Here is a 27,984-nt window from a genome sequence, read left to right on the forward strand (position 1 = left end):
TCAAATATCCCCAAGTAATCAAAGAATAACAGCTCTCGTCCGAAACAATTCAAAAGTTTTCTATTGTCAATAGATTAACAGTCACTGTAAAGTCATCTAGCAAAGTTTTACGCAAAAAACTAAGAGGTATGATGTATATCTGTATGATCCATCGTTAATTGGAGTGAGGTAACAATAAACAGGTGTTATTTCCGACCCAACATTTTTCCTATAATGCGGGCCTGTATCCAAAGATGACCTAGAAACGCCTGTTTGGGTCACAGTAATCATCACAGCTTAAACACCACGTGATGCCTAAGTTATAACATCCAGGGTTTCACATTTTGCTAAGAATAATCACGAAAGATCACCACAGTCGTTATTATTTGAGTAGATATATCAACACCAATATTTACAAAGCATTTCTTCACCCTGCAAAGGCTACTCTCCACATCTTTCGCCCGATAACGAGGGCCTCAGGTTTTACAGGAGAACCCCTTTTCTGGCATGAATGCATCATCGTACGGCAGCTACAACGCCAACCCCTCTAGCAAAGAGAACTCGGCATGCCCCCTTTCATGTGATCTGACCACGGTAGCACATCATCAAGTGTGCCTACACTATACATCCACTCCCACCGCCACCACCACCACCACCACCACGCTGGCACCCTGTACTCGGAGGGAGCGACTGAAAACCGTTACACAAGTACCGCATTATGATGACAACCCCGGATTGGGTGGGGGGAGGGTGATCAAAGCAACGACAACCTCCTGTGCATGGAACCGCGGGCGCCGTCAGTCAGCCTTGTGCTCGCCGTTCTGGGCCCAGCCGCGGCTCATGGCGGACACCACCACGCCGTACATGTTGAGCCAGGCCTGGCGCAGCGGCGCCGTGTAGGACACACCCAGCGCGCACTGCAGCATGTAGAGCAGGGACTCCCCCACCACCTGGGGCCCGGAGACAACACAACCACACAACAACACAGCAACACAGGGACACGATGACAACACAACGACACAACAACACGACAACACATGGACACGAGGACAGCAGAACAACCCATGGACAAGGGGACAACACAGCAACACAACAATACGACAACACATGGTCAAGGGGAAAACACAACAACACATGGAGAGGATGACAACACAACAAGGCATGAAAACGGCGACAAAACAACACAACAACACATGGAAACACGACAACAACACAATGACACAACAACACAGACACGGCAACAACAAAACACATGGACACGGTGGAACACAGCAACAAAACACAACAACACAACAACACATGGAAACGGCGACAACAAGACATCACAACAACACAACACAATGACACAACAATGCATGGCCATAGTGACCACACAACAACACAACAACACATGGACACGGCGACAACACAACAACACATGGCCCCGACGACAACAACAAGCAGAGGGACAGAACACAGTGCAAAGATGTGAGGTCAAGAGCACGAGACTGAGGGACAGAGAGACCGCTTGACTGCTTATCTTTTGGGGGGGATCTTTGCATGATATTGCGTGTTGGCAGCAGCAGTAAAAAAGAGGAAGCATTAGAGTATTAGAGAGGGAGACCTACGGCGAAAGACTGGGTGTCCACTCCCACCGCCTGGTGCTTCCTCCCCAGGTTCAGCAGGAAGTCCTCCAGGGACAGCAGGTCGTCCAGGTGGCTGACCGCCGCGTCCACCACCAGCATCACCTGAGGGAAGGCAGGTGCAGCATCAGACACCAGGAGGGCCGTCACACACTCACACCAGGACGGCCGTCACACACTCACACCGGGACCGTGCAACACTGCCCCTCGGCAGACATAAACAGTTTGAGCCGCTGTTTGACATGCAGTTTCCGCAGATTTATGGATGACCCTGTGTGTGCGTGTTTGTGTGCCTGTGGCTTTATGTGTGTGTGTGCGTGTGCCTGCCTGCGCGTGCGTGCGGGCATGTCGTGGCGGTGGATGTGGTGAGCAGGAAACTCACCTTGGTGACATGGTCCAGGAACTCGGGGCTGGCCAGGCAGTCCTGTGTGGAGCCGCAGCTTGTGTTGTATTGGAAGAGCCCAAGTAGAGCCGGCTCCAGCTCAAACAGCCTATTTCGGTACACACGCACACACCACGCACAGTCACAACCCTGTTCTCTATTGCTGCGTGCACAGATTGTATACATTATATGTTTACACCCGGCCATCTTTACCATCTCGATGTGTGATGTTCAAACGGCGGTGTTTCTCCCTTTCCCTCTCCTCCACTGCCTGCCTGAGAAGCATCTGCCTCAAAGTAAATTGCACACTATTGCAGCCTGTCGCCAAGCAACACATGAAGCCTCTGGTCTCTGCGAGTGAGTGAAAGTGTGCGATGAAGAAGCTGGCCGGGGTATATCTCGTCTTTCGTACTTCGTACCTTTAGGACATGGTCATACACCATGGCTGTCCCTTTCCCCCCAACTCTGGAAGACTCGCTCATGGAAGCTTTGTCGAATCAACGTGTTTTCGTATTCTTTGCTTGGATGGGAGTCTGAAGGGGGTAGGGCAGGGGAGGGCAGGGAAACTTACCTGGAGAACATCACCATTCCGTGAGGAACTTTGTTCCTGCCCAGGCTCTCCCAGCTATCCCGAATCATCTCCTTCTCCTTCTCCGTCAACAGCTCCATCCTGCCTGCACGTCAACAACAACAACAATAACAACAACAGACGGTTATATCTCTGGTTTCTGTTTTTTTTCTTCTTCTTCTACAGCTGGACCTTGATCAGCTGAGCTGTTTGAAGCCAGTCCCATCATAACACTCAGGGAGAATCCACGGAGAGAGAGAGAGAGAGAGAGAGAGAGAGAGAGAGAGAGAGACAGAGACAGAGAGGGAGAGAGAGGAAGTGCCGGTCCACCCACCTGGAGAAAAACAAGTAACAAAGTCCAGTCTCACATGAGTGCGAGGGGAACTGACCTGAAACGGGTTCACACATGAAAGAGAGGCGGGAACGGCTCAGAGATGAGACACTGTACCTGAGTTAGATCTCCCTCTCGTCCCTCTCTTCTTCTCTGTTCACCTCTGGCAGGTCCGGCCGGGGCTGTGGGATCCTTGGATGTGTGCGTGAGTCAGTGTGTGTGGGACTGAGCGAGTGTGCGTCTGTTTGTTTGAGTCTGAGGAGCGTCTCTGCCTGACACCTTAGTGTGCACTTGCGTCTCTCTATCCCCCCTCCGTCCACAGTGCAGTCAGTGAGAGAGAGAGGCAGGGAGAGTGAAGGAAAAGGAGAGAGAGAGGGAAAAAGAGTTTCACCGCCACGCTCTTATCTGTCACACTGACTGCTATCTCTCTCGCTCTCTCTCTCCTCGCTCTCATTCTCGCGCTCTCTCTCATTGCTCTCTTTCGCTCGCTCTCTCGCTCTCTCACTCTCCCTCCATCGCTCTCTCTCTCTGTCTCTCTCTTTCACTCTCTCACTCTCTCGTTCTCTCTATCTCTCTTTCACTCTCTCTCCTCCCTGATTCTGTTTTGATATGCTCTGTCGCTCCTCAGAGCTGGGGGGGGGGGGGGGGGATTGTGTTGGTGGCACTGGAGGAGAAACAGACAGAGGGGTCTTTACACCGAGACGAGCCACAGCTCCTCCTGCAGGTGAACCCGGGGGAAGAACACAGTGAAGCACACACAGACAAACAAGCACATGCACGCACACACACACACACATTCACACGCACGCACTCACGGAAAACATGCACTTTGCCCGTAGCATCTCAATGTACATTTTTAAACTAGACTTGATTGAAACGCACGATTTAAAAAATATATTAAACTAGATAGCGTACAACATTTTAATAGATGGATGTAGTTGTAGTTCAGGACTCACATGGTATATATTTAGCTTTAGTGTGTGTACCTTTCTTCCACTTTTACCTTATTGTCTTTAAGTGTACTTTATTGAGTGCCTTTCAGCTGTCTTTAAACTGTGATCCCTGCCCTTGTGAAGCCTGCTGAAGGTTCTTTATGTTTGAAAGGTGCTATTTAAATAACCGTGCATCGCCTATGGTCGGCTGGCCTCTTCAACTCTACACTTCCAACATTAAATGAGTGGGAGCTTCATTATTACACAGTGGCGTTAGCTGTGTAATGAGAGCCCAGCGTGTCACCTTGAACCAGTGGAATTATATTGTTTATGTGCTCCTGAAGGAGCCCTGATGATAACGTTTGCTGAGGCACATGCACAGCCTCTCATTGATTTAAATGAGACCTTCAGCTCCAAATGTAATCCTGCCTCCCTCCCCCCACACACAGACACACACAGACACAATAAACACAAGAGCTTGTTTAAAATAACAAAAACACATGCAGATCACCTGCGCAACACACCCATGTTTGTGTTTTGTTGGTTGTGCTTTGAGATTCAGCTCCTCATCGTGTTAATTTGCATCAAAGACTTTGTGTGTGCGAGCATGTGTGTGTGTGTGTGCGTGTGTGCATGTGTGTGTATGTGTGTGTGATTGGTTATTTTGCAGCCACTCGACGGGGAATAGGAGGTGGTGCAGCACACTCCTCAGGGACCACTAGGCAGCCTGGGGAGGAATACAAGGTTCCCATGACAACCCTCCCGGAGCCCTTGAAGCTTTGTCATGTGATGTACGAGAGCTCAAGAAAGGCTCCCCTGTGATTATATATCATCTCTCCACGCTGGCACTCTGTAGGGAGAGAGCCGTGCGAGCTGAGAACTTGCAGAGTCGCCGCCAGCCTGGAGAAATAAAGCCAGCAGGACCTGTCCTGCTGGCTTTGATGGTACCGTCGTAAGATGGCAGTTCAGTCTGGCAACACAGAATTATCTCTACACCAGCCCGCTTACATATACAAACACTTGACTCCTACACAGAGGTTGCTTTGCCCCTGAAAAACTCAATCATAATCCATCATTCTGACGTGAGGTTAAAGAACAATTACTACACTTGATCGCGATGGAGTCGCGGACCTATAGTCACATTCAACTCCACTCGTCTCCATAGTAACGAGTAAAATGCGGATGTGTAATGACAGTGGGCCGATACCGAGCCGTCTCTGGCTATAGGTCTAGCTGACCGGGGCAGGCAAGGTCCGGTAAAATACATATTTTTGCATCTGGTCAGTTAAAAAAAAGAAATCCCTCAAATTCCAGGAATTTGGCTTCTTAGCAGGAGCTCCACACAGTGGAGGCCACTGTGAATCCCATTTGATGTGGGTCTGTGGGCCCGAGTTCTGCACTGAAATGCTCTTTGCGATGGCAGAAGCACAGTTAGGGCTGTTTATTTAACTGGCAGCCTGTTTCTAGAAATAGCGAATAGGGAATTTCAACCAAACCGTCAAACAAAATCTTTATTTCAGATGTTTGTCCTCATTGGACCAGTCCGTTGACAAGGTATTCATTTGATTAGTCATTCGACTCAGCGGTATGGGAAGACCGCAAACTAAATCAGCAATGTACCATTGCATTTCCTATACTGTCAATCAGAACACTATGAGGCCTTATGACGATAAAGACCACTTTTTGGTGGTATCCAGTCATGCATTTAATTTAATTAAAACTTGTATGATAAGGTTGCCAAGCTAAAACTTTTATTTAAAACCGCAATGCTTGGTATGTTAACCAGTTAACAAGAAAAATATACAAAAACGATGATATATATACTCTCTGATTGAACATACTGTATTTCTTCAGAACATATATCATCTACATTCCAACTAGACAGATAAATGCTTGTAATTATAAAATGTGTAACTATAATTTCATCATAAAGTGCCACTCCATTAACATACATGGTTGTGCTGTAATTCCACCACTGAGTGTTCATCCTCCCACAGCATTTCTGACCTCTTTTTGGTGACACCAAATGTCCATAATTTAGAGAAGCACATCCCAAACTATGGGACGTCTGGTGCAGTTAGCTCGTCTTGGCATGAATGATTTTAGCAAACCATGTTGTTTTCTCGCAGACACGGCCACAAAACATCCAGGCGGCCTGAGCCCTCATCGGATCATCCCATTACTTCCCCCTTGAATTTCACGCTTCTTTCATCGGTGTCTTCAATTTTCTTCCCTTCGTCTACACTTTCCAACCCTAAAGTCAGACATGTTTGGTTTTCCAAAATGTCTATAGTGTAATTACATCAAACTTTGACTTGGCTACAGAACGTTGCGTGTTCTTGACCGTAGTCTGTGGGGCAGAGCCGCCGTGTTACGTAATGTAACATTAACATGACCGAGGCACACAGAGGCCTTGGCTGTTCTGAGCCGCTGCTATTCGTGTACTACCCGGACGCCGTGGTACAACATGCTGTTTGAAGGGAAAATGTCCAAGTTTACCCTTTGAAACAAGCAAGCTTCAACCGTTTTTTTGTGTAATGAAAGACGTGTGCTTGGTGCCGTGCACCTGCTCTGGACGTCCGTGTCGTGGCTGAGGTCTCGCTCTTCCTCTTCGGGTGCACTTCAGTGTTTAAGTGTCTCTGTCGCTGACGTTTTGATCAAGATGATGCTTCAATAAAACGTTCATTCAAACCGACTTCTTGAAGCTTCCTCCTGTATGTCCGTTCTACTTGGGCCTTGGCTTGCTTCTGGAAACAATTAAACCAAAATGATTACAAAACCATAGATCAAACTATTTACTAATTAACAACAAATCCACCATTTTATTCCGCTACATGTTGTTAATGAGCAGATAGGGGTTTGGTATCTTGCAAAGTTCACCTCAGACTTGGGGATTTGAAACCAGAACCTTTCATCTTTGAGTAAAACACCTTAACCACCCTACCACTAACACCTGAGACAGTAGTGTACAGTATCGATTCACCTCCCATTGTATGTATATGTAAACCTGTTGAATCCCCAGGTGCTTTACCTGTTTCACCTGCTCAAACAGGTAAGGCCTCTGTGAGACCCGCTCCTTCATGTCCCGTAGTTCCTTTAAGTATTCCTTCCCCCTCTGCTGATCTGCCTCCCTGTGTATTGCACAACATCAACAACAGATATTCAGCACAACTTTATTTAGTGATGGCTCCTCTGTACTCACTCAGAGCTCTGTCCTACTCACCGGTGTTGCTGGAGCTGCTCCTGGGACATGTCCTTGAGGCTGCTGTGGGGGTCAATGACCTTTGCGCGTACAGTGACCGTCTTCTGCATTGCTTGGGATCTCATCTGGAAAGATCTCATCCAATCGGCACTCTGCCCTTTCTTGCTCTCGTTCATCTCTATTGTTTTTCTGGGGAAGGAAAGCATAAAGATACTGAGAACCATGCAGTGATACTGTAAATATAGCTGCCTTTATACTGTGGCTCAAAGTCAATGCCTACTATTACCTGATGGCCATCCCACGCTTTCTTGTGGCGTCGCTGATGTATGTGGGGAGTATTTCTGTTGATAGTGAGGTTAAGCAGCCAAATGACTTGCTTTTCCTTAAATTACTTCCTACTTTGGGTTCCTAAAATATGAGAATACATATTTTTAATAAAGCGTGTTATTTTATCAAATACATCCGTTTAAGGTTAAGCTGGAAACCGATGCAATGATTTTGGAAATCGTAGAGAGTCTGCATAAAATCCGAATCTGCATAAAAATGATTTTTAAGAAAGGTGTGGAGGTTTCGCACCTGTGAGTTAGCCGGCTTTGCCGCACTCTGCCTCGTAGAGAGCGTGGAGGTCCGCAGATGGAAGGGCTGACACTTGATGGAGCCCTTCATCTGTGCCTTCCTCAGCACCTCGGCTTGGAAGGCCTTGTGTCGGCTGCTGAAGTCAGGGACCTGCTGGCTGATCCGGGGCTGGAAGCTGGGTTTCTCGTCCAGAAAACCCAGCATTTGCTTTTTGGTCTGGTCAGAGCAACGCGGTTTGGAGCTGCTGGTCGGGGCGCTTCTGGTCTTGTTCGGTGCTGTGGAGTTCTTAATGTTCCCACCATGAGGGCCCTTGTTGGTTTTTTTGCCTAGCTCCTCATCTATAAATAAAAACAACATTGTTATAATAGAACTATATGGAATCACTGCTTAGGATACGCAAGATGCATGGCTCCCATCCCCTTTGCTCGACAGTCTAGACATACTGGATCACTAGCCCTAACCTACTCGTTTATTGTAGCTATAACAAACGGTGTCTCCTTAATGATTAAATAGACATACAAAGCAAATTTGTATTAACAGGGCCTATGCTACATCTTTTTTGGAGAAATCAGCCTTTAAATATTTACATCTTTCATTTATTACCCAGAACTATAAGTATTATCTTATGATAAACTATTATCTTCATACTGGAAACCAAAAGAACCCAATCAGTCAATGACTCCCCTATCCGCTCACTTGTGCCAGGAGGAGAAACGTCTGCCTGTTTTGCCTCTTTGACTGATGCAACGGTCCCAGCTGTGGCAGTGGATGCAGACAGTTTCTGCAGTTTTGACGCTTGATCCAGCGCGACTTGACTCAACATTGCCAACATCTTCTCTCTCCTCTCTCTCTCCCTCTCCTGGAAGTAGAAAGGCTTCTGCGAGGAGAGGAGGAAGTCCTTCCTCTGGTCCAGGCACTGCTTCCTCCTGGTCTCCCGCTGCTCTGTCATCTGGCGATAGAGCGGCAGAGTCACGTGTCTCGGCACCGGGAGGGCGCGGAACTTCTTCTGGCACTCCGCCTCCCACGCCAGCTCTTTGTGCTCGTAAGAGGACTGTGTGACGGACAGGGAGGTCTGATGCGTGGGACGGGTCCCGCTAGGGGGGGTACCGGTCAGGAAGGTGACCCGGGCAGGGGAGGATAGGGTAGGTCTTCTTAACGGCTGGTCTTCTGGAGGAGTCCCCTTGCCTGAAGCCAGGACAGAGGTGGAACTGGATCTCCTTAGACTGTCACGTGTGTGGGAGAAACAATTGGTTTAATATATGTGTGTGGGTGTTTATGCTTCTAGAGACGGGACACTGATGAGTGACAGGAAAGTTGGTTCAAAAAGAGAGGGAATGACATGTAATATAGGAGCGGAGGCGGAAATGGAACCGAGCCAACAGCACAATTCAGAATGTTCATGTTTTTTGATAAATAAAAAAAACGGATTCAACATCATTCAAATACACAATAAAAATACATCACAAGTAACAAAAACACAATGTGTGGCTGTTGTTTGTCACCTTGACGGCCTGAAGATCCCGTTTAAGTTGCGGCCTTCCTCAGACTTGTCCTCCTTGTCCGTAGAGAGCAGGGCGTCTCTGTGAATCCTCTTCTCCAGCTCCTCACTCTGCCTCCTCTGTGTCTCCTGGAGCTGCTTCAGGTGGGCTTCCTTCAGGGCCTGCAGCTGCTGCTGGAAGTCCTGATCTGCCTTAAGGCCCTCCACCAGCATGGCCTCCAGCTTGATGGTGGTTATATTCGTATTGGGCATACTAATAGGGAGAAAACATAATGTGACAATGAAAAATAATATATATACATAGCTACGAAAATAGGTCAAACATTTGTTCATTTGTTCATAGATACATACACAGAAATGTGCACACGAATTATAAACATTTAGTTGTATTTGCAATATAAGCTTCATTATGAATCTCCACATCAACGCAGTGTCCAGCAGAAATAAACCAAGCAGGCTGGTTACCATGGTGACAGTATCCGCTTCCTCAACATTGCAAATGTGGCAGAGAAAGTAGGCAGGCTGGATGTATTACTAGTTTATATTGCGACCAAACGTTATCTATAGACCTGCAAATAAAATCAACAACATTTAACCGAGTAATTAATTCAATATCAAAAGCTAAAACAAAAGCATAACGATAGCCAACAAACCTGTGCAACGGATGGGAAACTCTCCAGCGCAATCAACAGTTCACAGATCGTTTCCAGATAAGGAAACACAGTTTTTTCATAAAGGTGTCTGGTATGGATGGCATTGTACCAATAGTTGGAGTTAGAATAGAAAGAAAAAAAGGCAAAGACCGTAGGACCTAATAAAGGCGTTCTCTCTCAGTTTAACTTTAGTGCCAGTTTAACATGTGTGGCCAAATAGAGTATTGCAGGAGCAAGATATGATTTTCTGATTGGATAACAGATACAGGAAGTACTTCTTTGAGCGTCGCAGCACTTCTTATGTCAACACAACATGGCAGAACTATAGAAGGTTACTAGCAGGTATTAATAGGACCTATTCAAGGAGAAACGTCCAAAACAGTTGTCTAAAACTATCTTTACCTTGGGAATTATTTCAAATGTCGGACACATCTTGAACTACGTATTGAAACCATAATGCACAGCCTATCAAAAGCGGCTTTGGTCCGAAATAAGTTCATTCAATTACAGCAACTGTCTTCTGTCAATCGCATCCTCGGTCGTAGAGCAGTGGGTACCGACACCGGAGACAAGGATGAAGTTTATGATGTCGTTATATCCGGAGGAGGAATGGTTGGATCCGCCATGGCATGTTCATTGGGTGAATGCTGCACTCTGAATTGTGTTATGTACTAATAATCTATATGTGTGTTTGTGACTGACTAATACACACACTTCAGTATGTAATAAAGCCGTACATGGGTTATTATAATATCTACATCTCATTGCCTTTTAATATGACAAAAGAAGACATGCAAAATACTTCGTCTCATCACTTATGTTTCGATTATCCTCCCCCGACTTCAAGGCATGCAGCCCAATCTAGAGTGGAGAAAGATTTTGCTGCTTGAGGCGGGCAACAAGAAGTTGATGGACAGAGTTCCTGACACCTACAGCACCAGAGTGAGCTCCATCAGCCCCGGTTCTGCCACCCTCCTCAACAGTACGGTATTTTACTGCTTATAAACACAACGTTTATGGATATATCAGAAAGGTGGTTTGATACCCAGCTGAAAAATTATTGGTTCAAATCTCAATTTCCGCAGTATTGGTGTCTTTAACTTACCCATACCTGCTCATTTATTTGACCTGCATCTGCAATTACTGACGCTTTGAATTGATCATGTATCATCATTCATTTATCAGATAAATTACCAGTAAACCTCATATCAATGCAGGGAACATTTTGTTTTTTAAAGTTCTTGTTTTATGAGATTTGTGCCTGATATTATGGTTGAGCATTTATATAGGCTAATTAGTTCCCACCATACAGGCAGGGGTCAGTCCCTGTGTGGTCCCGTAGATTAGCAGGGAACAGGCGTGGCTGTCATCATGTGAGTTATGGAGTTATGGTCCTTCCCCATCACCTTCAAAGTTGATATTAAGTTAGATTTATTCCTATTATTCAACCTCTCTCTGGTCATTGGATATTCTCAAATCGGATCAGCATTACCTTAGTAAAAACATATTTAAATATGTTTGTTTTTGTCTCAGACCTCATCACCACCTTATTAACCAAGTTAATTGTTTCCTATTTGTGTTTGTACGTTTATGGATCTTTTATCAGTCACTTGCAATTTTTCTTTTGTCTTAAATATAATGTTAATATAATATATGGCTACATAAGATTTGTGTGAAACTAACATACGTGTATTGTACCAACAGGCATTGGAGCGTGGGACCACATCATGAAAATGAGGTGCAAACCATATCAAAAGATGCAGGTATGTCACTTCTAGGTGTAGAGTGCTTCACTTAAAGGCTTTGTTTTTAGGTCCCATGACATGCCACCAGGTGTGGTGTGATTAGGTGTGTGCTGGATAGATCAGTTTACCAGCCTACCCAGAGGACTGTAGCAAACGTTGCTCATCTATCCGTCACACATCTAGGTGGACACGCCCACCTGTGATGTCATATGGGCCGATTTCCAAAACGGCTTGTAATGGCTAAACACACCACACCTGGTGGCATGTCATGGGACCTTTAATGAAGAATCAAGTACAGCATAGTATAATCTATTCCTTATTTATCATCAGGAGGATGTGATGATCTTTCGTGGTCTCAATCAGTTGACACAAGCTACAACATCTTTCACTGTTTATTATTTCTTCAACAGAAGATATAAGCAGGCTTTTTTGTGGGGATCTTTTGAAGCCATTTAAATATCCAGGGATGGAGCATAATTTAAGTGTTGGAAGGAGGTGCATATCTTAAGTGTGGTGGTGGTTTGAACAGGTTAGATAACAGTAAAGAGTATTTTGTATATAAGAGCTTAAAGTGCTGCTGATGTCAAGTAAACTGGGTTATTAAACCCAATCTGAATTGAAAGCAACATTGTCCCTTATTAAACACTAGTGAGGCTTTATTCATTTTTCTGTTGGATTAGGCTACAAATGCTCAAAATAGTTCAGCACAAGAAAGCTTCCAAAACAAGCCTTTCTTGTCACCTTTTTTAAGCAGCATTATTTTCCATTTTTCAATGATATGGTGCATTCTCAAGGAAGATGTTTGCCATTAAAACAACCGCTCAATCAGTTCAGCAGTTCGCATGGTGCTATTCGGCTGAGGTTTCTAATTGTTAATTTACATTGCAAACACATAGCAGGCGGTTTAAACTGGCATGCATGTAATTCTTTTGCTCAAATTCATATTATGCGGCTATGCAAATGGCATCAACATGGCACTCTGAGCCCCAGAGGACAACTCTGGTTATTTAAATAAAAGACTGCACCCTGGCATTGCACTCAGCCCTCTCTCTCATTTAGGCCCGCAGCATTCCAGTGTTTATTTATCCAAATCATGTTTGTTATGAAAAATAAATCTTTTTTGGATTTTGGGACTCCCTCCCCCGGTGCGTCTTCTAATTACGAGGGCTCATGTGAACGATGGGACGGAGATGAAAGATTATCTGGAGCTCAGACCTATTTTAACAGCTGAGGGCTCAGGATCGCTCCGGGCCCGCTAAGATGTGGCGAGGCCGTACCAAACACTTGACCGCATGGCCTTCTCTCTCCTGGCACAGGATGTTATCATGCAGTGCCGTACGGTGATTATGGTGATATACCTCTCCCATAATTCCTGAGCCCGTTCCACCGCCAATTTGGCCCCAGGCGTCCCCATGTTGTGCCGGGCCACTGGGCGCTGGGGGAAATTAAGGGCACCGTGAAATGAAAGTCCTCCCACTCAACACAACCGACCGGCAGCTCCACTTCCAACCGTCCCACGCGTACTAAACCCACCGTGAATCGACTCTCACGTGAGAATGAAGATCAGATGTTTGTTGCGTTTATCAGGCCCACGGTTCCAGCACTTTTCCTCCATTGCACCCAGTAACGAGGAATGTGTACCTTCTCCCTGAAGTGATAAATAACGGCAGTTACCAAGTTTTATTTTTCACATGGGGTTTTCGTCACACAAAATGAAGAATTTTGTGGTTTCTGACAATAAATCTTTTTTACCCTCACCACTTATCGCAGGTTGGAAAACCACTGCCATTAGTGGTTTTCTGGAGGGCATATCCCCCCCGCTTTATGGCACGTTGGAAAAAAGGAGTGTGGCACCATACTGCTGCAGAATGATGGGGTCTGTCGCTATAGTTACAGGCCATGAGAGGATTAGTCTTGTACAAACAACCCACAACCACACACAGACACACACACACACAGACATACACGCACATGCACACTCACACACCGGTGCAAATCATTTAGTGTCTTACGGATTGAACTAACATACATTTAGAATGACAACATAATCGTGCCCTCTCTTCGTTTGTGGACACATATACCGTTTTTACTGTAACGTTCACAAATATGTCCTTTTATTTTATTTGTGTTTCTGCGAAAAGCATGTCCCGACTCAAACATGGCCACATCAAAATAAAAGCGTCCGCTGCCACAGTGAGGCCTTATAGTGTAGCACTGGCGACGGGCATCAGAGAGAGATGTTATCCCCGTGCTGGAGGCAGCCTCTTGCCAGCCTCCTAAAGCGGCCTCTTTGATGTGTTCAGTTCAATGAGTCGGTCCTGCTTCAGCCCGTCTATATATAGTGAATAGGGACCGAATATAAGGATAGAGTTGTGGAACCGCAGGGATAATTGGCCTCTCATTTAGGTTTGGGATGCCTGCTCGGATGCCCTGATTACTTTCGATAAGGAGGACCTGCAGGACGAGATGGCATACATCGTGGAGAACGACGTCGTTGTGGCCGCTCTCACCAGGCAGCTGGACAGCCTCCCCGGTAAGGAATGCCTCCGCTCTGCCCCCCAGGCCCCCCAGCACTTGTAGTGGAGAGGAGTCCTCCCTTTGGACTGATCCATTAAGGTTTAATGGGCAGAGTCCTGCAGAGAAGCCAACTTCAGCCGCTTCCTCCCATCCTGTCTCCCGAAAGGAAATTTGTTTATTTTATGCTTTTCCCACAAAGTGTCTGTTTTGAAGGGCTGGAGCGGCTCTTGGAGCCTTCTCTGTTTTCACTGCTATTTCAATCAGGCACATCATTTCTTCCTAGCTGTTTCAAAGGGCCTTCGGTGACCTGGCATCCCCACAGGAGCAACACACGTGCTGCTGCAGTCCGGGGACTTATTTAAAGACGCCATGTGCTTCCCCGCTCTGTCACCTTGGAAGCCCTGTCTGTGTGTGTGTGTGTGTTTGTGTGTCTGTGTGTGCGTGCGTGCGCGCCACACTGTATTGTACTTTGAATCAAACCACCTTTTACGCTGTCAGAAACCCAACCCAAAAAGTAAACAAATAATTGCCTCCAAGCCACGTGCTTGACAGTGGAACCGGCATATTTATAAACAGGCGTTTGAGAACAGAATCTTTTTTCTCCTCTATTTTTCCCAAACAACAGATGTGCCCGACCGACCTGGCCTCACTTTGCGCAAGTCACGTCGTCGAGCGGGAACACGCAGAGCTCTGCGCTGCGCCAGCTAGTCTCCTCCGCTGCTCTCCAAGTCACTCGCTAGCCAGTATTTGTCCCTCGTGTTCGGGGAACCGGTAGTCGATCTGCGGACAGGCGTCGCTCCAAGCCGGCAAGACCCGGGCGTAACCTAGTGCACAGAAAAACCCCAAAGGAGCTGGCAGTGTGTGTCGAGTGTGGCTCGGCGTGTTGGTAGATAAACACTATTAGTCCATGCAGTGTGGCAGGCCAAGGTCATTAGGAAGGCCTGCGCTCCGCCAGCGAGGAAAACCAATGGTGTTTTATGAGGTAGTTTATAGATCTTCCACAGCCTATGTTACCGGCCAACGTCTAGCAATCTTTTTCCCCGAGCTCTTTTTACGTTTTCTTTTTTCTAGAGGGAAACGAGTAGCAAAGTGTGACCGGGATGTGACACAGAATTATGGTTTCAGAAACCATGATTGGTAACCAGTTGAGCTCCGATGCTTTTGTTTCACACAGAAATCTTCTCGGCACTTGGTTCTATGAGCATCCTTTCTGTGCCGACCGCGATATATTGTTTCTCTTTCTTCTGACAAATGCACTTATTGTAGGTTGCTTTGGATAATAGCGTCTGATAAATGCCCTGGATGTAAATGTATATCTTCTGTTGTCACCGGTTCCCATCTTTGTTTCCTGGTTCTCTCCCCAGACAACGTGAAGGTCAAGTACAGGTCCAGGGTGGTCCAGTACACCTGGCCCACGCCCTACCAGTCCGACGGCGGCGTTCCCTGGGTCCAGGTCACCTTGGCCAGCGGGGAGACCCTCAACACCAGACTTCTAGTGGGTATAGTAGTGGCACCACTCCAGACTTCTTGGGGGCATAGTAGTGGAGTAGCACCCCGCCAGACTTCTCGGGGGCGTAGTAGTGGAGTTGCACCACACCAGACTTCTGGTGGGCGTAGTAGTGGAGTTGCACCACATCAGACTTTTGGTGGGTGGAGTAGTGGCACTACTCCAGGCTTCTAGCGGGTGTAGTAGTGGAGTGGCACCACACCAGACTTCCAGCCGGTGTAGTACAGTGTAGGTCAACACCCGTGACCTGGGGCATTCTGCCTCAGGTCTCCTGCAGGCCAGCGCTGGTTGCTGTGTGAGTATGGCTCTGTTTGGTCGTTGGCTGATGTTGTCTCCTCAGATCGGGGCCGACGGGCCCAACTCCATGGTGAGACGGGACTCAGGGATACCCACCGTCAGGTGGAACTACGACCAGTCGGCCGTGGTCGCCGTGCTGCACCTATCGGAGGTGAAGCTACGGCGGTGACCCCGTTCAGCACACGCACAGAGACACGCACGCACATGCACGCCCACAAACACACACGCGCACACATTCACACACCACAATCACAGGGTGTGGTCTTATGGTTAGGTTTTATGGAGAGGGTTTGGTTGGGTTTAGGGTTAAGGTTGGGTTTTAGGGATTTGGGTTCCTGAAAAATGACCCCAGAAGGACCTTGGATGGGGAATAGCCCCCCCCAAACACACACACACACATGTGCATACACACACACACACACGCCTTCACATGCATGCATACACACGCATACACACACACAAACGTATACCAACACGCATAAACAAACACACACACGGGCATGCATCCACACACACATGCATACACACGCACGCACACACACACACACACACACTAAAACAAGACAAATTGCTCCTCTGGTCCGTGTGTATTTTGATTGCAGGAGGCCAATCACACAAGCTGTAATTTGGGACGCAGCGATTCCGCTCCCCGCGCACTATTCCTCCATCCCGCAGAGAACAATGTAGCACAGCCTAGCAGGCGGACGCTCCTCCCTGGAGCCACAGGAGTATTCATGTCAGCCCATCCCGGCGTGTCATTACTCACCGTTATGTTTCTGGTTCTGTTTGGTCCCGGTCCTCCAGCCCACAGAGAACAATGTGGCGTGGCAGAGGTTTCTCCCCACCGGACCCATCGCCATGTTACCGGTAAAACCCCCAACCCCAACCCCCAGAATAACATCCCTGCTCAACAATGGCAGCCGTTGTTGTGTCCTAGTAGGAGGAGGCGGGGGTTGTGATCGTGACTTGTGTGTGTGTGTGTTTCAGCTGTCGGACACGCAGAGCTCCCTGGTGTGGTCCACCAGCCACCGGCAGGCCGAGGATCTTCTGGCGCTGGATGACGAGAGCTTTGTGGACGCCGTCAACTCTGCCTTTGTAAGGAAACTGGAGTCCGCTCTCCTTAGGGATGGGTGGGGAGGTTCTCCATGGAGAGGAGATGGAGGATGACTCGTACCAAACTCGTACACGCTTATACCGCAATAGACGTAATGAATGGGAGTTGTTTTTTTTTTTAAAGGGATCAAATTAACGGTAGGGATCTTTATAATACAGATTGAATTAATTTCCTGTCTGGGATTAATGAAGCACATTTTATCTTATTAAACCTCAAACCTCGGCCCCAGACATACGAAAAAATTTACTTTGGTGATGTCATATCCTTTCTTTTAAACCTGCACTGTCATTTGTTTTATGCAGCCGTCCCTTTTGTTTAAAGTCATGCAAACTACAGAGTGTCTCACATGCAGAACCCAGTGACACGGACAAGCCACCAAGCTTCCTTCTCCATTGGCCTTATTCGCTGTGTGAAGCCGAACAGTGAGGACATGTCATTTTGAACAAAGCAGTAAAAAGTCACACGGCCCACCACATTTAAGACTGGTGGAAAGTCACGGTCTGACGATACAAATTTACATTCACCAAACGTACCTCATAATACGACCTATAAAACCAATATATCGTTTTAACTAGAACGGTGTATGGTTTCTCGGTTTCTCCCCCTCAAAACACAATGCTGATGTGTTGTTCTCAAACAATACGGTGTACCTTACGCTTTGGTCCTACGTTGGGGAGAAACTCCTTCTTTTCCCAAGCAGGCTATTTTTACGGGCCCTGCCAGCGGACGGGGTCAGCTGGGCTGAGTCAGGCTCGGTCTCGGGCCTGGGCAGCTAATTAAACCTGTGGCTGGCCAGTGTCGACCATTACTGCATGGAATGTTTTCAAACAGAGCTAATTCAACTGCACGGCCCGGCCAGCGTCTTCTTTTAATTAGCGCTGCTGCCCGGCCACTGCCAAACCATACGGAGGGGAAAGGAAAAGTGCTCTGGCCGGCACAATGGCTTTTCTCCTCTTGTCAGCTAATCCCTTTTTGTCCACTCGGGAGAGAGAACAATCTCTATAGTTGGTTCTTGTGTCCTTTAATTCAACTCAGCTACTCACTACATCTGTCCATCCTTTTGACCCTCCGTCCCCAGTGGAGTAACGAGAACCAGTCGGAGCTGGTGGAGACGGCCGGCTCTCTGTTCCGCAACGCCCTGTCGGTGCTGATGCCATCTGCCGGCTCGCCGCGCCAGCTCCCCCCTAGCGTGGCGGGGATCGGGCCCAAGAGCCGGCTCTCATTCCCCCTGGGCGTGGGTCACGCCGCCGAGTACATCAGGCACCGGGTGGCCCTCATCGGGTGAGCTGGTTGGTGCGGCGCACGGGTTAATCTGGTCTGATGTTAACAGCAGCCCTCACCCGGCTCTTTAAAGGCTCTCGCTGGGAGTAAATGATAGCCGACTCTAGCAGAAACTGTCATCCGAAGCAGTTTCGGCGTGCGGCCGAGAATAATCAAAGCAAGCAATCCAAAAAATCGTAGCGACTGCAAATCTACTGCCAAGTTTTGACCAACTTCCTAAATAGACAAATGGACAGCGTGCAGACGAGCTATAGGAATACGACAGATGAGGTTAGAATATCTGTTTTTGATTGGATTCCCGAGCTCGGTCACAGTCCAACTTTAATGTAATAATTCTCGTATTCCATCATTTCTCCGTGTCCCACTGAGGGTTTTGTCATGTGTTGCAGCGACGCGGCCCACCGCGTGCACCCCCTGGCGGGACAGGGCGCCAACCTGGGCTTTGGGGACGTGGCGCTGCTGTCGCAGGTCCTGGGCAGCGCAGCATTCGACGGGAAGGACCTGGGTCAGTAAGCGCTGTAAACATTTGACTGGGCTGCAGGCGGAGCCGCTGCAGCCGGAGCAAAGAGAGCTGGCCTCAGCCGGAGCCCCGACTGCACAGGGTTGAGGCTGGTTTAAACAAACAAAGGGTTTGAGTGTGTGTGTGTGTGTGTGTGTGTGTGTGTGTGTGTGTGTGTGTGTGTGTGTATGTGTGTGTGTGTGTGGCCAAGTGCTCTGCGGCCTAGGGCTTCAAAGCACATACAAACCCACTTGTTCCAGGGAAACGTACAGGAAAAACCTCCGTAAATGTACAGGACATCTGTAAATGCATTGATTGATGTCCTTATCCTACTAACAAATCCAAGGTGCCTCAGGAGGTAGAGCAGGGTGGCTGGTAACCAGAAGGTTGCTAGTTCAATCCCCGGCCCCTGCTAGCTGAGTCAATGTTTTGAAGTGCTTTGTGCGGCCACCGGTTAGAAAAGCATTATATGAATGCAGTCCCTTTCCCATTGAATGCTGATCGTGTCCGTCTCCCCTCCAGGAGCGATGCAGCACCTGCTGGAGTACGAGACGGAGCGCCAGCGCCACAACCTGCCCATGATGGCCGCCATCGACCTGATGAAGCGCCTGTACTCCACCAACGCCGCTCCGGCCGTCCTCCTGCGTACCTTCGGCCTGCAGGCCACCAACATGTTGCCACCTCTTAAAGTGAGCCCTGTTCCTCCCCCCCCCCCTTGTCGTCACCATGCTGGCTTCAAGAGCAAGGCGCCCGGCCCTCTCATCATGTTCCTCGTCCGCAAAAGTGCACCCCTAGGCACCAGCATCGGCCACCTGTCGAACGCAAAAGCCCCACCTCTTCACCTTCTACCCCCCCAACCCCCCACCCCCACCAGCTATACCCCACCCTGCTCCCACTAGCGGCCCTGATTACATGGAGCTTAGTTCAGCGACATCTATAATTTCCAAGGGCTCCGAACCTACTACTACGGTGTCTATGTTTAGCCCCCAAATTTGGTGTTAGCGAAAGGTTGTGGGTGGGGTTGTGCAGGGCTGGCCCTCGGGGCAGCGGACAGTGGTGTTGGCTCGTGTTTTCACACCCCTTTTATTACCCACCACTCCATGTGAATTGGCTTCGTTCCCTGCGAAGTGATGCAGAGCAGAAGGACTTTGATTGGTCCAGAGGCGATTCGCTGGCAGGTTGATCGTGTAGCAGCCCAACCTTGGATCGTTTTCACTAGATAAAGTCACTCCAAAGAAACTGTGGTTTAACTGTACACTGACAGGGAGCTAGTGTGAACGCATTGCGGATATGCTTGTTAACGTGAAAGACTGTTGATTGCTTTTGTTTGTTTTTCTCGTTCTAGGAGCAGATCATATCTTTTGCAAGCAAGTAAAGAACGACTGCCAGACTCCCAGTGGACTTTGCTCTTTGCATTGGAATGTAAAGGTGTAAATAAAATGTTATTTTACTCACAAACTGAGCCTTTCTTACTTCAGGGGAGCAGAGGTGAATAAGGATGTATTGTCCTGTATTATCCTACTATTAAAGTAGTAATTAATGTGAGATTAAATTAATATCATACGTTATTGTAATAGCAATATTAACAGAACACCATCATTCAGTTCATATCCACAGGAGGCCTCCTCTTCACACCATCAGGTGAATATGATTCAGTCCAACATTTGTTGAGTTTGATGCACAATCTGAAGTGTGATCGTGTTATATTGGCCAGGGCAAACCCAAAAACTTCTTCATAAGCATAAAGTTCACAAGAAAAATAAGTAGGGATTTACACAATGCACATTTGAGTGTTTTTATTAAAACATATATATTTATAGTATACAAATAGTTCACTGATGCACACACACATTTAGATGTTTCATGGACACACACAAACACACACACACATACAGAATGTACATAGGTCTGTCATCAGGTGATTCATCTGATTAACAAGAGGGCATTTCTGAGCAACATTTGGAATGTAAAAGCATTTAAGTAAAAGTGTTTCACAAAAACAATTTTACATGGTATTTACAACAGTAGTTATTGAACGTTTGGAATATTGGAAAAAAGGCACGGTTTGGGGAGCAGTTACAGACATATTTGGAGTTATATGAAGCACAAGTACACTTATTAAAATACTGTATAATTAGATCATCTTTCCTTTTTAAATATTTGTACATTCACAATAAAAAAAGAGCTGACAAATTGCTCTTACTCGCTGTGACAAATATGGCGCTGGGCAGATAGAGTTTGAACAATAAGTTTTGTCTTCAGATGTTTGTATAAAACTATGAGGGATCAGTCATCGCTTTAAGCCTATAATATCATTATAGGCTGACGGTAACTGCAACTTAGCCGTGCTTAGGAACTATTCAACTGCAGACCTTACAAGTATACGTGGCTAAACTACAGGCGTTTACATCCCACACACTCCACCACATTTGGCCATCATGCAGCACACACTTCAGCGAGAATTAACTCTCCTACTCAATTTCCTAGTTCCCCTGAGTCACGGCAAATGCAATGCTCCTTCGATAACTATGTACAAGCCTGGTGAAAGACACCCATGCAGCAACAGTATCTGCCATTAAAGTGTTCAAATTATATTATATTTTGAAACAGATTGTCACGCTCCTGCATCGTCTAATGTCAACCAAATCTGTCCTGTCCAATAATTTATATGTAAGGTCAAAATGTAAATAACAATGAAAGGAAAGGAGTTCTAAGTATCTGGAAAACAACCTATGATCACAATCCAATCCCACTGCGTTAAACAGTGTGCACCAGGACCAGTGAAGTACCTGTAATTCCCTAAATACCATGACTCCATAAGTAGCTTTGTAGGAACTCTCCACTCACACTTAAAGCTGGGTGTATACAACAGCAATTCCAAGAACAGACACCCATAAGGTAGCAAAAAATGTAAACGCCTTTGCTTACAAAAATAAAAACAGCCAACCGCTTAGACGTGGGGGCTGAACATACAGTAGAAAAGAATGGCCTTATCAAAAATAAGTTTTTTGTAGTTTTCCCCCAAAGAGATTTCAGGGTTGCTGAGGTTAAAGAGAGATTGGGATAGATGGGACAGAATTCTTCCCTAGGCTCGGGTCTGTCTGTGGTGTCCAGGGAGAGACGCCCTGCCGCGTGCTGTCCTTCGTCGTCCACCGTCGCTGCGTCGGTATGGCCGCGGCGGCATCTGCGTGCTTGTCTCCGTCCTAGTGGATGTTGAGGTTACGGAAGTGGTCGAAGGTTGCGCCCAGCGCCCAGCTTGTCTCCACGTTGTTCACCTTCTTGGCCAGCTGTGGACCAGAACACGAGAGTGAATATTTTGTCCAACCACTATTTCCCTCCATTCCATGTGGAGGTTAAACCCGGTGTTGACCCCGGCTCTCGCTGCCTCTTACCTGCAGCACTGTGTTGTCCTTGAAGCCGAAGCCCTCCTTCAGCAGGCAGGTGATGTAGGTCATGTCCATGCAGAGGAAGGGGCTGATGGCACGGAACTTGGTCATCTGGTTGCACACTGTGAGCACAAGCAAGTCACACGCTGTCACACACTGGATGACGTTCACACACACACACATACCTACCTCTTTAGCAGAGCAGCGATTTCAACAGTTTGTGATGCACAAACACTGGCAAGAGGCCATGCGTCTCGTGGTGTTTATAATATTAAAACCATGTTTTCTACCCCGCGTGCGACATAGTTGCAGGAGGACAACGCTTGTGTTTTGTTTTGGTTTCAGGGGTTTTCTTGTTGCCTCCCGGGGCAGAAAGGAGGCTGAGTCAAGGGGCTAGTGTGTGTGTGGGGCTTGTGGGCGGGCAGCAGGGTGCCAGGTAGCTGCCTGCGGGTCAGTGAGAGGCTGTGGGTGGGCGGCGGCGCTCAACAGACTCGGTGTGTCTCGGTAGGTGTTAACCCGCGGCTGGTGCCTGGCTGTCAGGTGCCGTCCTGCCTTGGCCGGAGCCGACAGACGTCCCCGCGGCTCTGCCAGCCCGGTCCACGCCGGGTCATGTGACTAAAGAGTTGTTGTTGCCATGTAGAAGCACTTGCGTAACAAAAATAACTAAATGGTCTTGTGCCTAGCATTCATACTTCTAACCTCTGCAGATGCTGAGTGTGGAATTATGAAATTGAAGCCTGAATGTTAAATGTCAATGTTTTGACATTGTTAACATTCTAACAAAACGTTAGAATGTTGTGTGAGTGTGTGTATGTGTGTGTATGTGTGTGTGGTGTGTATGTGTGTGAGTGAGTGAATGTGTGAGTGTGTGTTGAGCTTCCATCTGTGAATCGCTTGTGAATTTTTTGATATCTCCAAACCCTGTGCATAAGAATGCCAGAACAATGTGGGCTTGCGTGTTTTTCTAAAGAGCCGTTAGGTGAAACACACACTTATCCTGAGAGTCAGTGCCAGTGTGCGTGTTTGCCCCAAAGAGTTTGTTGTTGCGAGACAGACAAAGGTAAACAAAGTCTCCAAGATAGTCGTTTGTCAGGCATGTAAACAAACTGTGTGCCCGGAAGGTTGGTTCTGTACATCTTGAATCAAGCCCTCTTTGAACGGCCGGGAGAAAACATCTCACCTTCTTTGGCTCTCTTCTTGAAGTCCCTCACTTCAACCATACCGCCACGACTGCCATCTGCCGGAAGGTGGAAAGAAACACATAAACACCTTCTCTCTGCAGTGAGCGGTCACTTTACAAACAGAAGTGTGGCGCCCGGAATGAGAGGGTTCTCCTCGCTCACCGATGAGGCCGGACTCCACGGCTCGGTCAAAGTAGTAGGAGAAGGCGTAGAAGATGCTGCTCCCCTTCACCTCGAAGGGCTGGTGCACGATGCCCTTGATGACTTTCGTCACCTCGTGGTAGCAGAGCTTGTAGCCTGCGTAGCCTGGAGGAAGAAGAAGAAGATGGACGGTTGGTTGCAGTTGGGGTTGTATAGTCAACAATAACATTCTGCATCGTGGGGAACCGTAAACACAGGATTGCGGGCGAGGGGGGGGGGGGGGGGGGGGTTGAGTGTGCACGATGGCGCGCACGATGGCGCGCACGTGCGTACATGATGGCCGGCCGGTCGGAAAGCGCCCCGTCTGAGGTCACGCGGAAAAGGGGGTTCAGGACAGGGAGGAGCTGGTTTGGTTTAACAAGGGAAGCCCCGGAACGACCACTTTCACACAGACCCAGGGGACGGGCTGGAGAAACCATATGCTGACACTAAACACGGCCTCTAGGCCTGTCTATTTTTACCACATAATTGTGAGTGGTCAGGATCAAGCCGCTTGTTACACTGAAGAATATCAGCTGGGGGGTTTGAGAACTGTCGCTCCCGGGCTACTCGACTGTGGTAATGGGAGTCTCACATTCTTTCCCTTTCTCTTAAACACAATGCAGGCTGCAGCGTAATTGTTTTTGAGGGAGGACGGGGTGAGAGGATGACAACACGGGTTTGGCGCCAAGGATCCCACGGATTGTTATGGGAAAATTTCCTTCACTGTGGTTTACTGTAGTCTATTGTCTCCACATGCGGGCCGAGAATGCACCGATCAACAGATCCACTGGGAGCACTGGGGACGGCGCCAGCTAACCTCAAAGTGCCTGAATCTTACCATCAGGAATCCCGCTGACTTTGTAGGTGATCCCTCCAAAAGTCACATCCTCTCGAAACTTCTTGGGCAGGCACGAGCTGGTGAACACCTTCCAGTCTAGACCTGAGGAATAACGGGCGTTTAGTTGAAGGCCTCGCTCTGACCCATCTACCTTCTGAACCGAGGAGAGTGAGGAGTGTGGGTATTTTACCGTCAGCTCTGAGTGCTCCCAGTGTCGCCAGGCGGGCTGCATATAGCCCGTTTCCAAGGTAGCTGTTGTGGTCGCGGGGAAAAGGAAGCGTTGGAAAAGGTTATTCATGGAAATGCACAGATTTATATGTTTTCTATGTTTACATCAGACCACTTACAGGCGAGCCATTACGCAGGGGTAATTTCAGGGTACTGCTGGTATCGATGTCCCAAACAAAGCGAGGCATACCTGTGTGTGTAGACCTGGTAGGTGTGGTTGAACATGTTGAATCTGGCGATGTAGCTGGGCGGAGCTGAAACCACTGTTTTCTGTTGGACCGGAGACAGATGTTGTTAGTGGTAGTGACTCAAAAGGGTCAACTCGTGTGTGTGTGTGTGTGTGTTCCCCTCCAAACACACTTACTCATCAAATTAGATGTTTTGTGTACCTGAGACTTGGGGAGGAATGTGATCTGGGTGGAGCCTCCGCCTAAATCCAGGATGCCCACCGTCCTCTTTGTATTGGAATACAAGTGACCTAAAGAAAGCAAAGACATAAATACACTTAACCTGCCTGCTATCAACAGCCTGTAAACAGCAGCCCGGCCACCTGAGTCACGGGCTGCATTTGGAAGTCATTCCCGCTCCAAACACTGTTCTGTTTCCCGGCTGTTTTCTTTTACCTCGCCACTGCGGACAAAAAAACCTATTAGAGTTGTTTATTTTGACTGCAGTTAACACTGAGCCTAGTGTGTAATGGGAGGGAAGCATCTAATATAGCCAGCTTGGCGGAGGGGGTGAGGGGGGGGGGGGGGGGGGGGGGGGGGGGGGGGTAGCACGATGTGTCAGACAGGAGACCGGAGTCTTCCCCTGCACAGAGGTGCCCTTAGATGTGAGCCTGTTCACCATAAGCATCATCATAGCAACACAGAAAGCCAATCATGTCTTACCTGTCAGGAAGTTGACTGTGACCCAGGCCAGGATACCTACGGCAACACAGGCAGGGAGCAGAGCATTAGCATTTCAATTTCAAGGAGAGAGCAACTCTCTCTGTTTCAACTTCATTACCAATGACATCACACAAAGACGCAATTATTTATGTGTGGGCAAAGGGAAGGCAGCGCTCACAGTTAACGAAGTCTTGAGTTTCGCTTTGCTTTTTCTCTCATTAGGTCTGCAGTTTAATGGTGGCTGGCTGCCTGTCTCGCAGGGCGAGCCCAGGTAATTACAGCTCTCTCACACGTGTCAAGGTATTGCACCCATAAAGCGTGGAGAATATACAACACATATCATGTGATGAGAAATGACTGGGTCAGGGTGTCTTAAGGAGCACTGTGGACGATCTCTTTAAATTGCTGGGTGTGGGACCAGAAGCTTCGACCAGGTTATTTAATTCTTAGGGGTTGAGGTGTTGACAAACCTCTTGTTAGGAGAGTTTCACCACACGCATGTGTGTCGGTGAGATACAACGTGGATGAATACAGTGAAAGCAGTACCCTGTAGGAGAGCATCTGGGTCCATTAAACCATCGCTCTGACAGATGTAGAGATATTAACAGGCTGACAGATGTAGAGATATCAATGGGCTGACCACAAGACGTTTTGAGACCCAAAGAGGTGACGTACCTTCGTTGGTGCCATTCATGATGGAAACACTGTTCTTCGGGATGAAGAAGGGGGACTCCGCGAACACTTCCCTCACCTGAGAGAAAAACAACAACAACAATCAACAACCATCACTATTTATTTAACCAAACCAACATTGGTCTGCGGATTGGCGCGTGGCCTCTATCTGCTCCCCGGCAGACAGGCTGCGTTCCCGCCTGAATGACAGCGCTCCCCGCCACATTTATGGTGAAACAGTAGCGTGGATTTGATAATTCAAATGATATATAATGCTTCTCCACAGAACCCCAGAACAGCTGTTTTTTTTTCACATGACGGCCACCAAATGGGCAGGCTGGCCTTTTTTTTTCTCAGGCATACTTGTAAGCACTTAGCGGTTTCTTGGACGGGTGGGGCCTCTGCCAAACTGTCTGTGGCCAGGGACAGAACGTGCCTCACCTCATCCAGAAGAGCGTTGGCTTTGTCTTCGGGCAGAAGACGCAGCCCCGCGGTGGCCTTCAGGACCACTGGGGTCTGCTTCCATTCCTCCTCGGGGACCGTCTTCTGAGCGAGCTTCAGCAGCTGTCTGACTGTGTTGCCACCCTGAAGGCAAGACATGCAATCGGTTACCAACCGGCATTTTTCAGCGTGCGTGGCCGCATAGCAATTACCAGAGAGAGGGAATGAGAGAGAGGGAGGTTGAGGGGGGGGAGAGAGAAAGAGAGAGAGAGAGGGGGGGGGGGGGAGAGAGGGAAGAAACAGCGGGGAAAGAGCGGGAGAAAGATGGAGAGAGAAAAGAGAGAGAGAGCATGAGAGTTAGCATGATAGAAAGTTACTAAGAGAGAGATTGTCGAAAAAGAACATTGCATTTCACAACCAAATACATTGTTGACTGTTTATATAAATACACATATTAGAGGAAGATATTGAAACTGATCTAGATAGATGAGCAGTGCTCTCCATAAAAAGCCATTATTTGGATCATTATACTGGCCGAAATAGCCCACAATATTTGTGTTGTGTAGCTGACGGTACATTCTGTTTTAGTTATTCACATGTTGAGTGATTGCATGGTGGGGTAATATTACCTCTTCAGGTGTGTCTTTGTATGCAGACAAACCAGGCTTCACTGCATGGTACAATTCATTGTCCAAAACCGGCAGCTCAACTACAAGATAAGGGAAAGACGGTCAGAATATCCATCACACCATGCCCAAGTCAACCCATAGCACATCTGCCAAATGTTTATTATCCAAGACAGACAGCCACACATAGTATGTATCATGGACTTTCGTGAGCAGCCTAGCAATTTCAATGTGGAGGCAGACATGGAAATGGAACACAGCTACTTTTAGGCTTTCTGTCTTGCCCATGCTCTCTCTCTCTCTCTCTCTCCCCACCCTGCAGGCACATGTTTGCCTTAACACCACACAGTGAATGACCTAACAGCAGCACACACACACACACACTCTGGGAGCCGCTTGTAGGGAGAGAGCCAGCCGGAGAGCGAGGGGGAGAGAAAGCAAGACGCCTTACCTGGGTCCTTCTGGATGAACTTGTAGATATGGATCCTGGTGCCCGTGCTCCCGGCGTCGAACATGACCCCGTAGAAGACCTTGCCCCTGCTGAGAGGCACCAGGGCATGGACCACCGCCGCCGGGGCCACCACGGGGGACTGGTCGGGCTCCTGGGCCGGGTTCAGGGACTCGGGCGCGGGGTGGAAGACCTCCGGGATCACGGGGTAGGTGGGCGCGGAGGGCTGTGCGGCCTCGGGCAGCAGGTTCTCCGTATTGGCCGAGTGCTCGCGGTAGCGGTAGTGGGGGACGAAGCGATGATGCCGGTAGTACGTGGCGTCGGCTCCGAGGACGGCAGCCAGCAGCCCCATGGAGAGGGTCAGGAGCAGCCTCAGTGGAGCCATGAT

The 27,984-nt window shown here is 48.1% G+C and overlaps 4 protein-coding genes across 4 annotated transcripts; 1 reads left to right on the top strand and 3 right to left on the bottom strand.

Annotated features, from left to right (window-relative positions):
• Positions 1-776: 776 nt before the first annotated feature.
• ngb (neuroglobin) lies at positions 777-2,652 on the bottom strand (the record flags this gene model as incomplete). The annotated part of the gene is made up of 4 exons (XM_079751842.1): positions 777-929; positions 1,587-1,706; positions 1,984-2,092; positions 2,555-2,652. 4 exons carry the CDS (start codon positions 2,650-2,652, stop codon positions 777-779), a joined length of 480 nt encoding a protein of 159 aa, XP_079607968.1.
• Positions 2,653-6,471: 3,819 nt separating this feature from the next.
• Positions 6,472-9,342, bottom strand: fam161b (FAM161 centrosomal protein B; the record flags this gene model as incomplete). Its single annotated transcript, XM_079752028.1, has 7 exons — positions 6,472-6,561; positions 6,846-6,945; positions 7,038-7,205; positions 7,303-7,424; positions 7,593-7,930; positions 8,289-8,815; positions 9,095-9,342. The coding sequence occupies 7 exons, from the start codon at positions 9,340-9,342 to the stop codon at positions 6,472-6,474; spliced, it is 1,593 nt and encodes a 530-aa protein (XP_079608154.1).
• A 701-nt stretch (positions 9,343-10,043) lies between these two features.
• coq6 (coenzyme Q6 monooxygenase) lies at positions 10,044-20,156 on the top strand. The gene is made up of 12 exons (XM_079751974.1): positions 10,044-10,383; positions 10,591-10,725; positions 11,448-11,506; positions 13,895-14,021; positions 15,370-15,500; positions 15,853-15,960; positions 16,614-16,676; positions 16,797-16,904; positions 18,002-18,204; positions 18,594-18,709; positions 19,226-19,392; positions 20,049-20,156. Exons 1-12 carry the CDS (start codon positions 10,200-10,202, stop codon positions 20,076-20,078), a joined length of 1,431 nt encoding a protein of 476 aa, XP_079608100.1. The 5' UTR covers positions 10,044-10,199; the 3' UTR covers positions 20,079-20,156.
• Positions 20,157-21,853: 1,697 nt separating this feature from the next.
• On the bottom strand, positions 21,854-27,981 carry entpd5a (ectonucleoside triphosphate diphosphohydrolase 5a; the record flags this gene model as incomplete). The annotated part of the gene is made up of 13 exons (XM_079751883.1): positions 21,854-21,990; positions 22,096-22,211; positions 23,270-23,326; positions 23,433-23,576; positions 24,292-24,393; positions 24,482-24,543; positions 24,710-24,789; positions 24,909-24,997; positions 25,410-25,445; positions 26,085-26,160; positions 26,523-26,666; positions 27,152-27,231; positions 27,600-27,981. 13 exons carry the CDS (start codon positions 27,979-27,981, stop codon positions 21,907-21,909), a joined length of 1,452 nt encoding a protein of 483 aa, XP_079608009.1. The 3' UTR covers positions 21,854-21,906.
• Positions 27,982-27,984: the final 3 nt, after the last annotated feature.

This window comes from Pollachius pollachius, assembly GCF_949987615.1.
Source record: "Pollachius pollachius genome assembly, chromosome: 15".
In the NCBI taxonomy this organism is placed as follows: domain Eukaryota; kingdom Metazoa; phylum Chordata; class Actinopteri; order Gadiformes; family Gadidae; genus Pollachius; species Pollachius pollachius.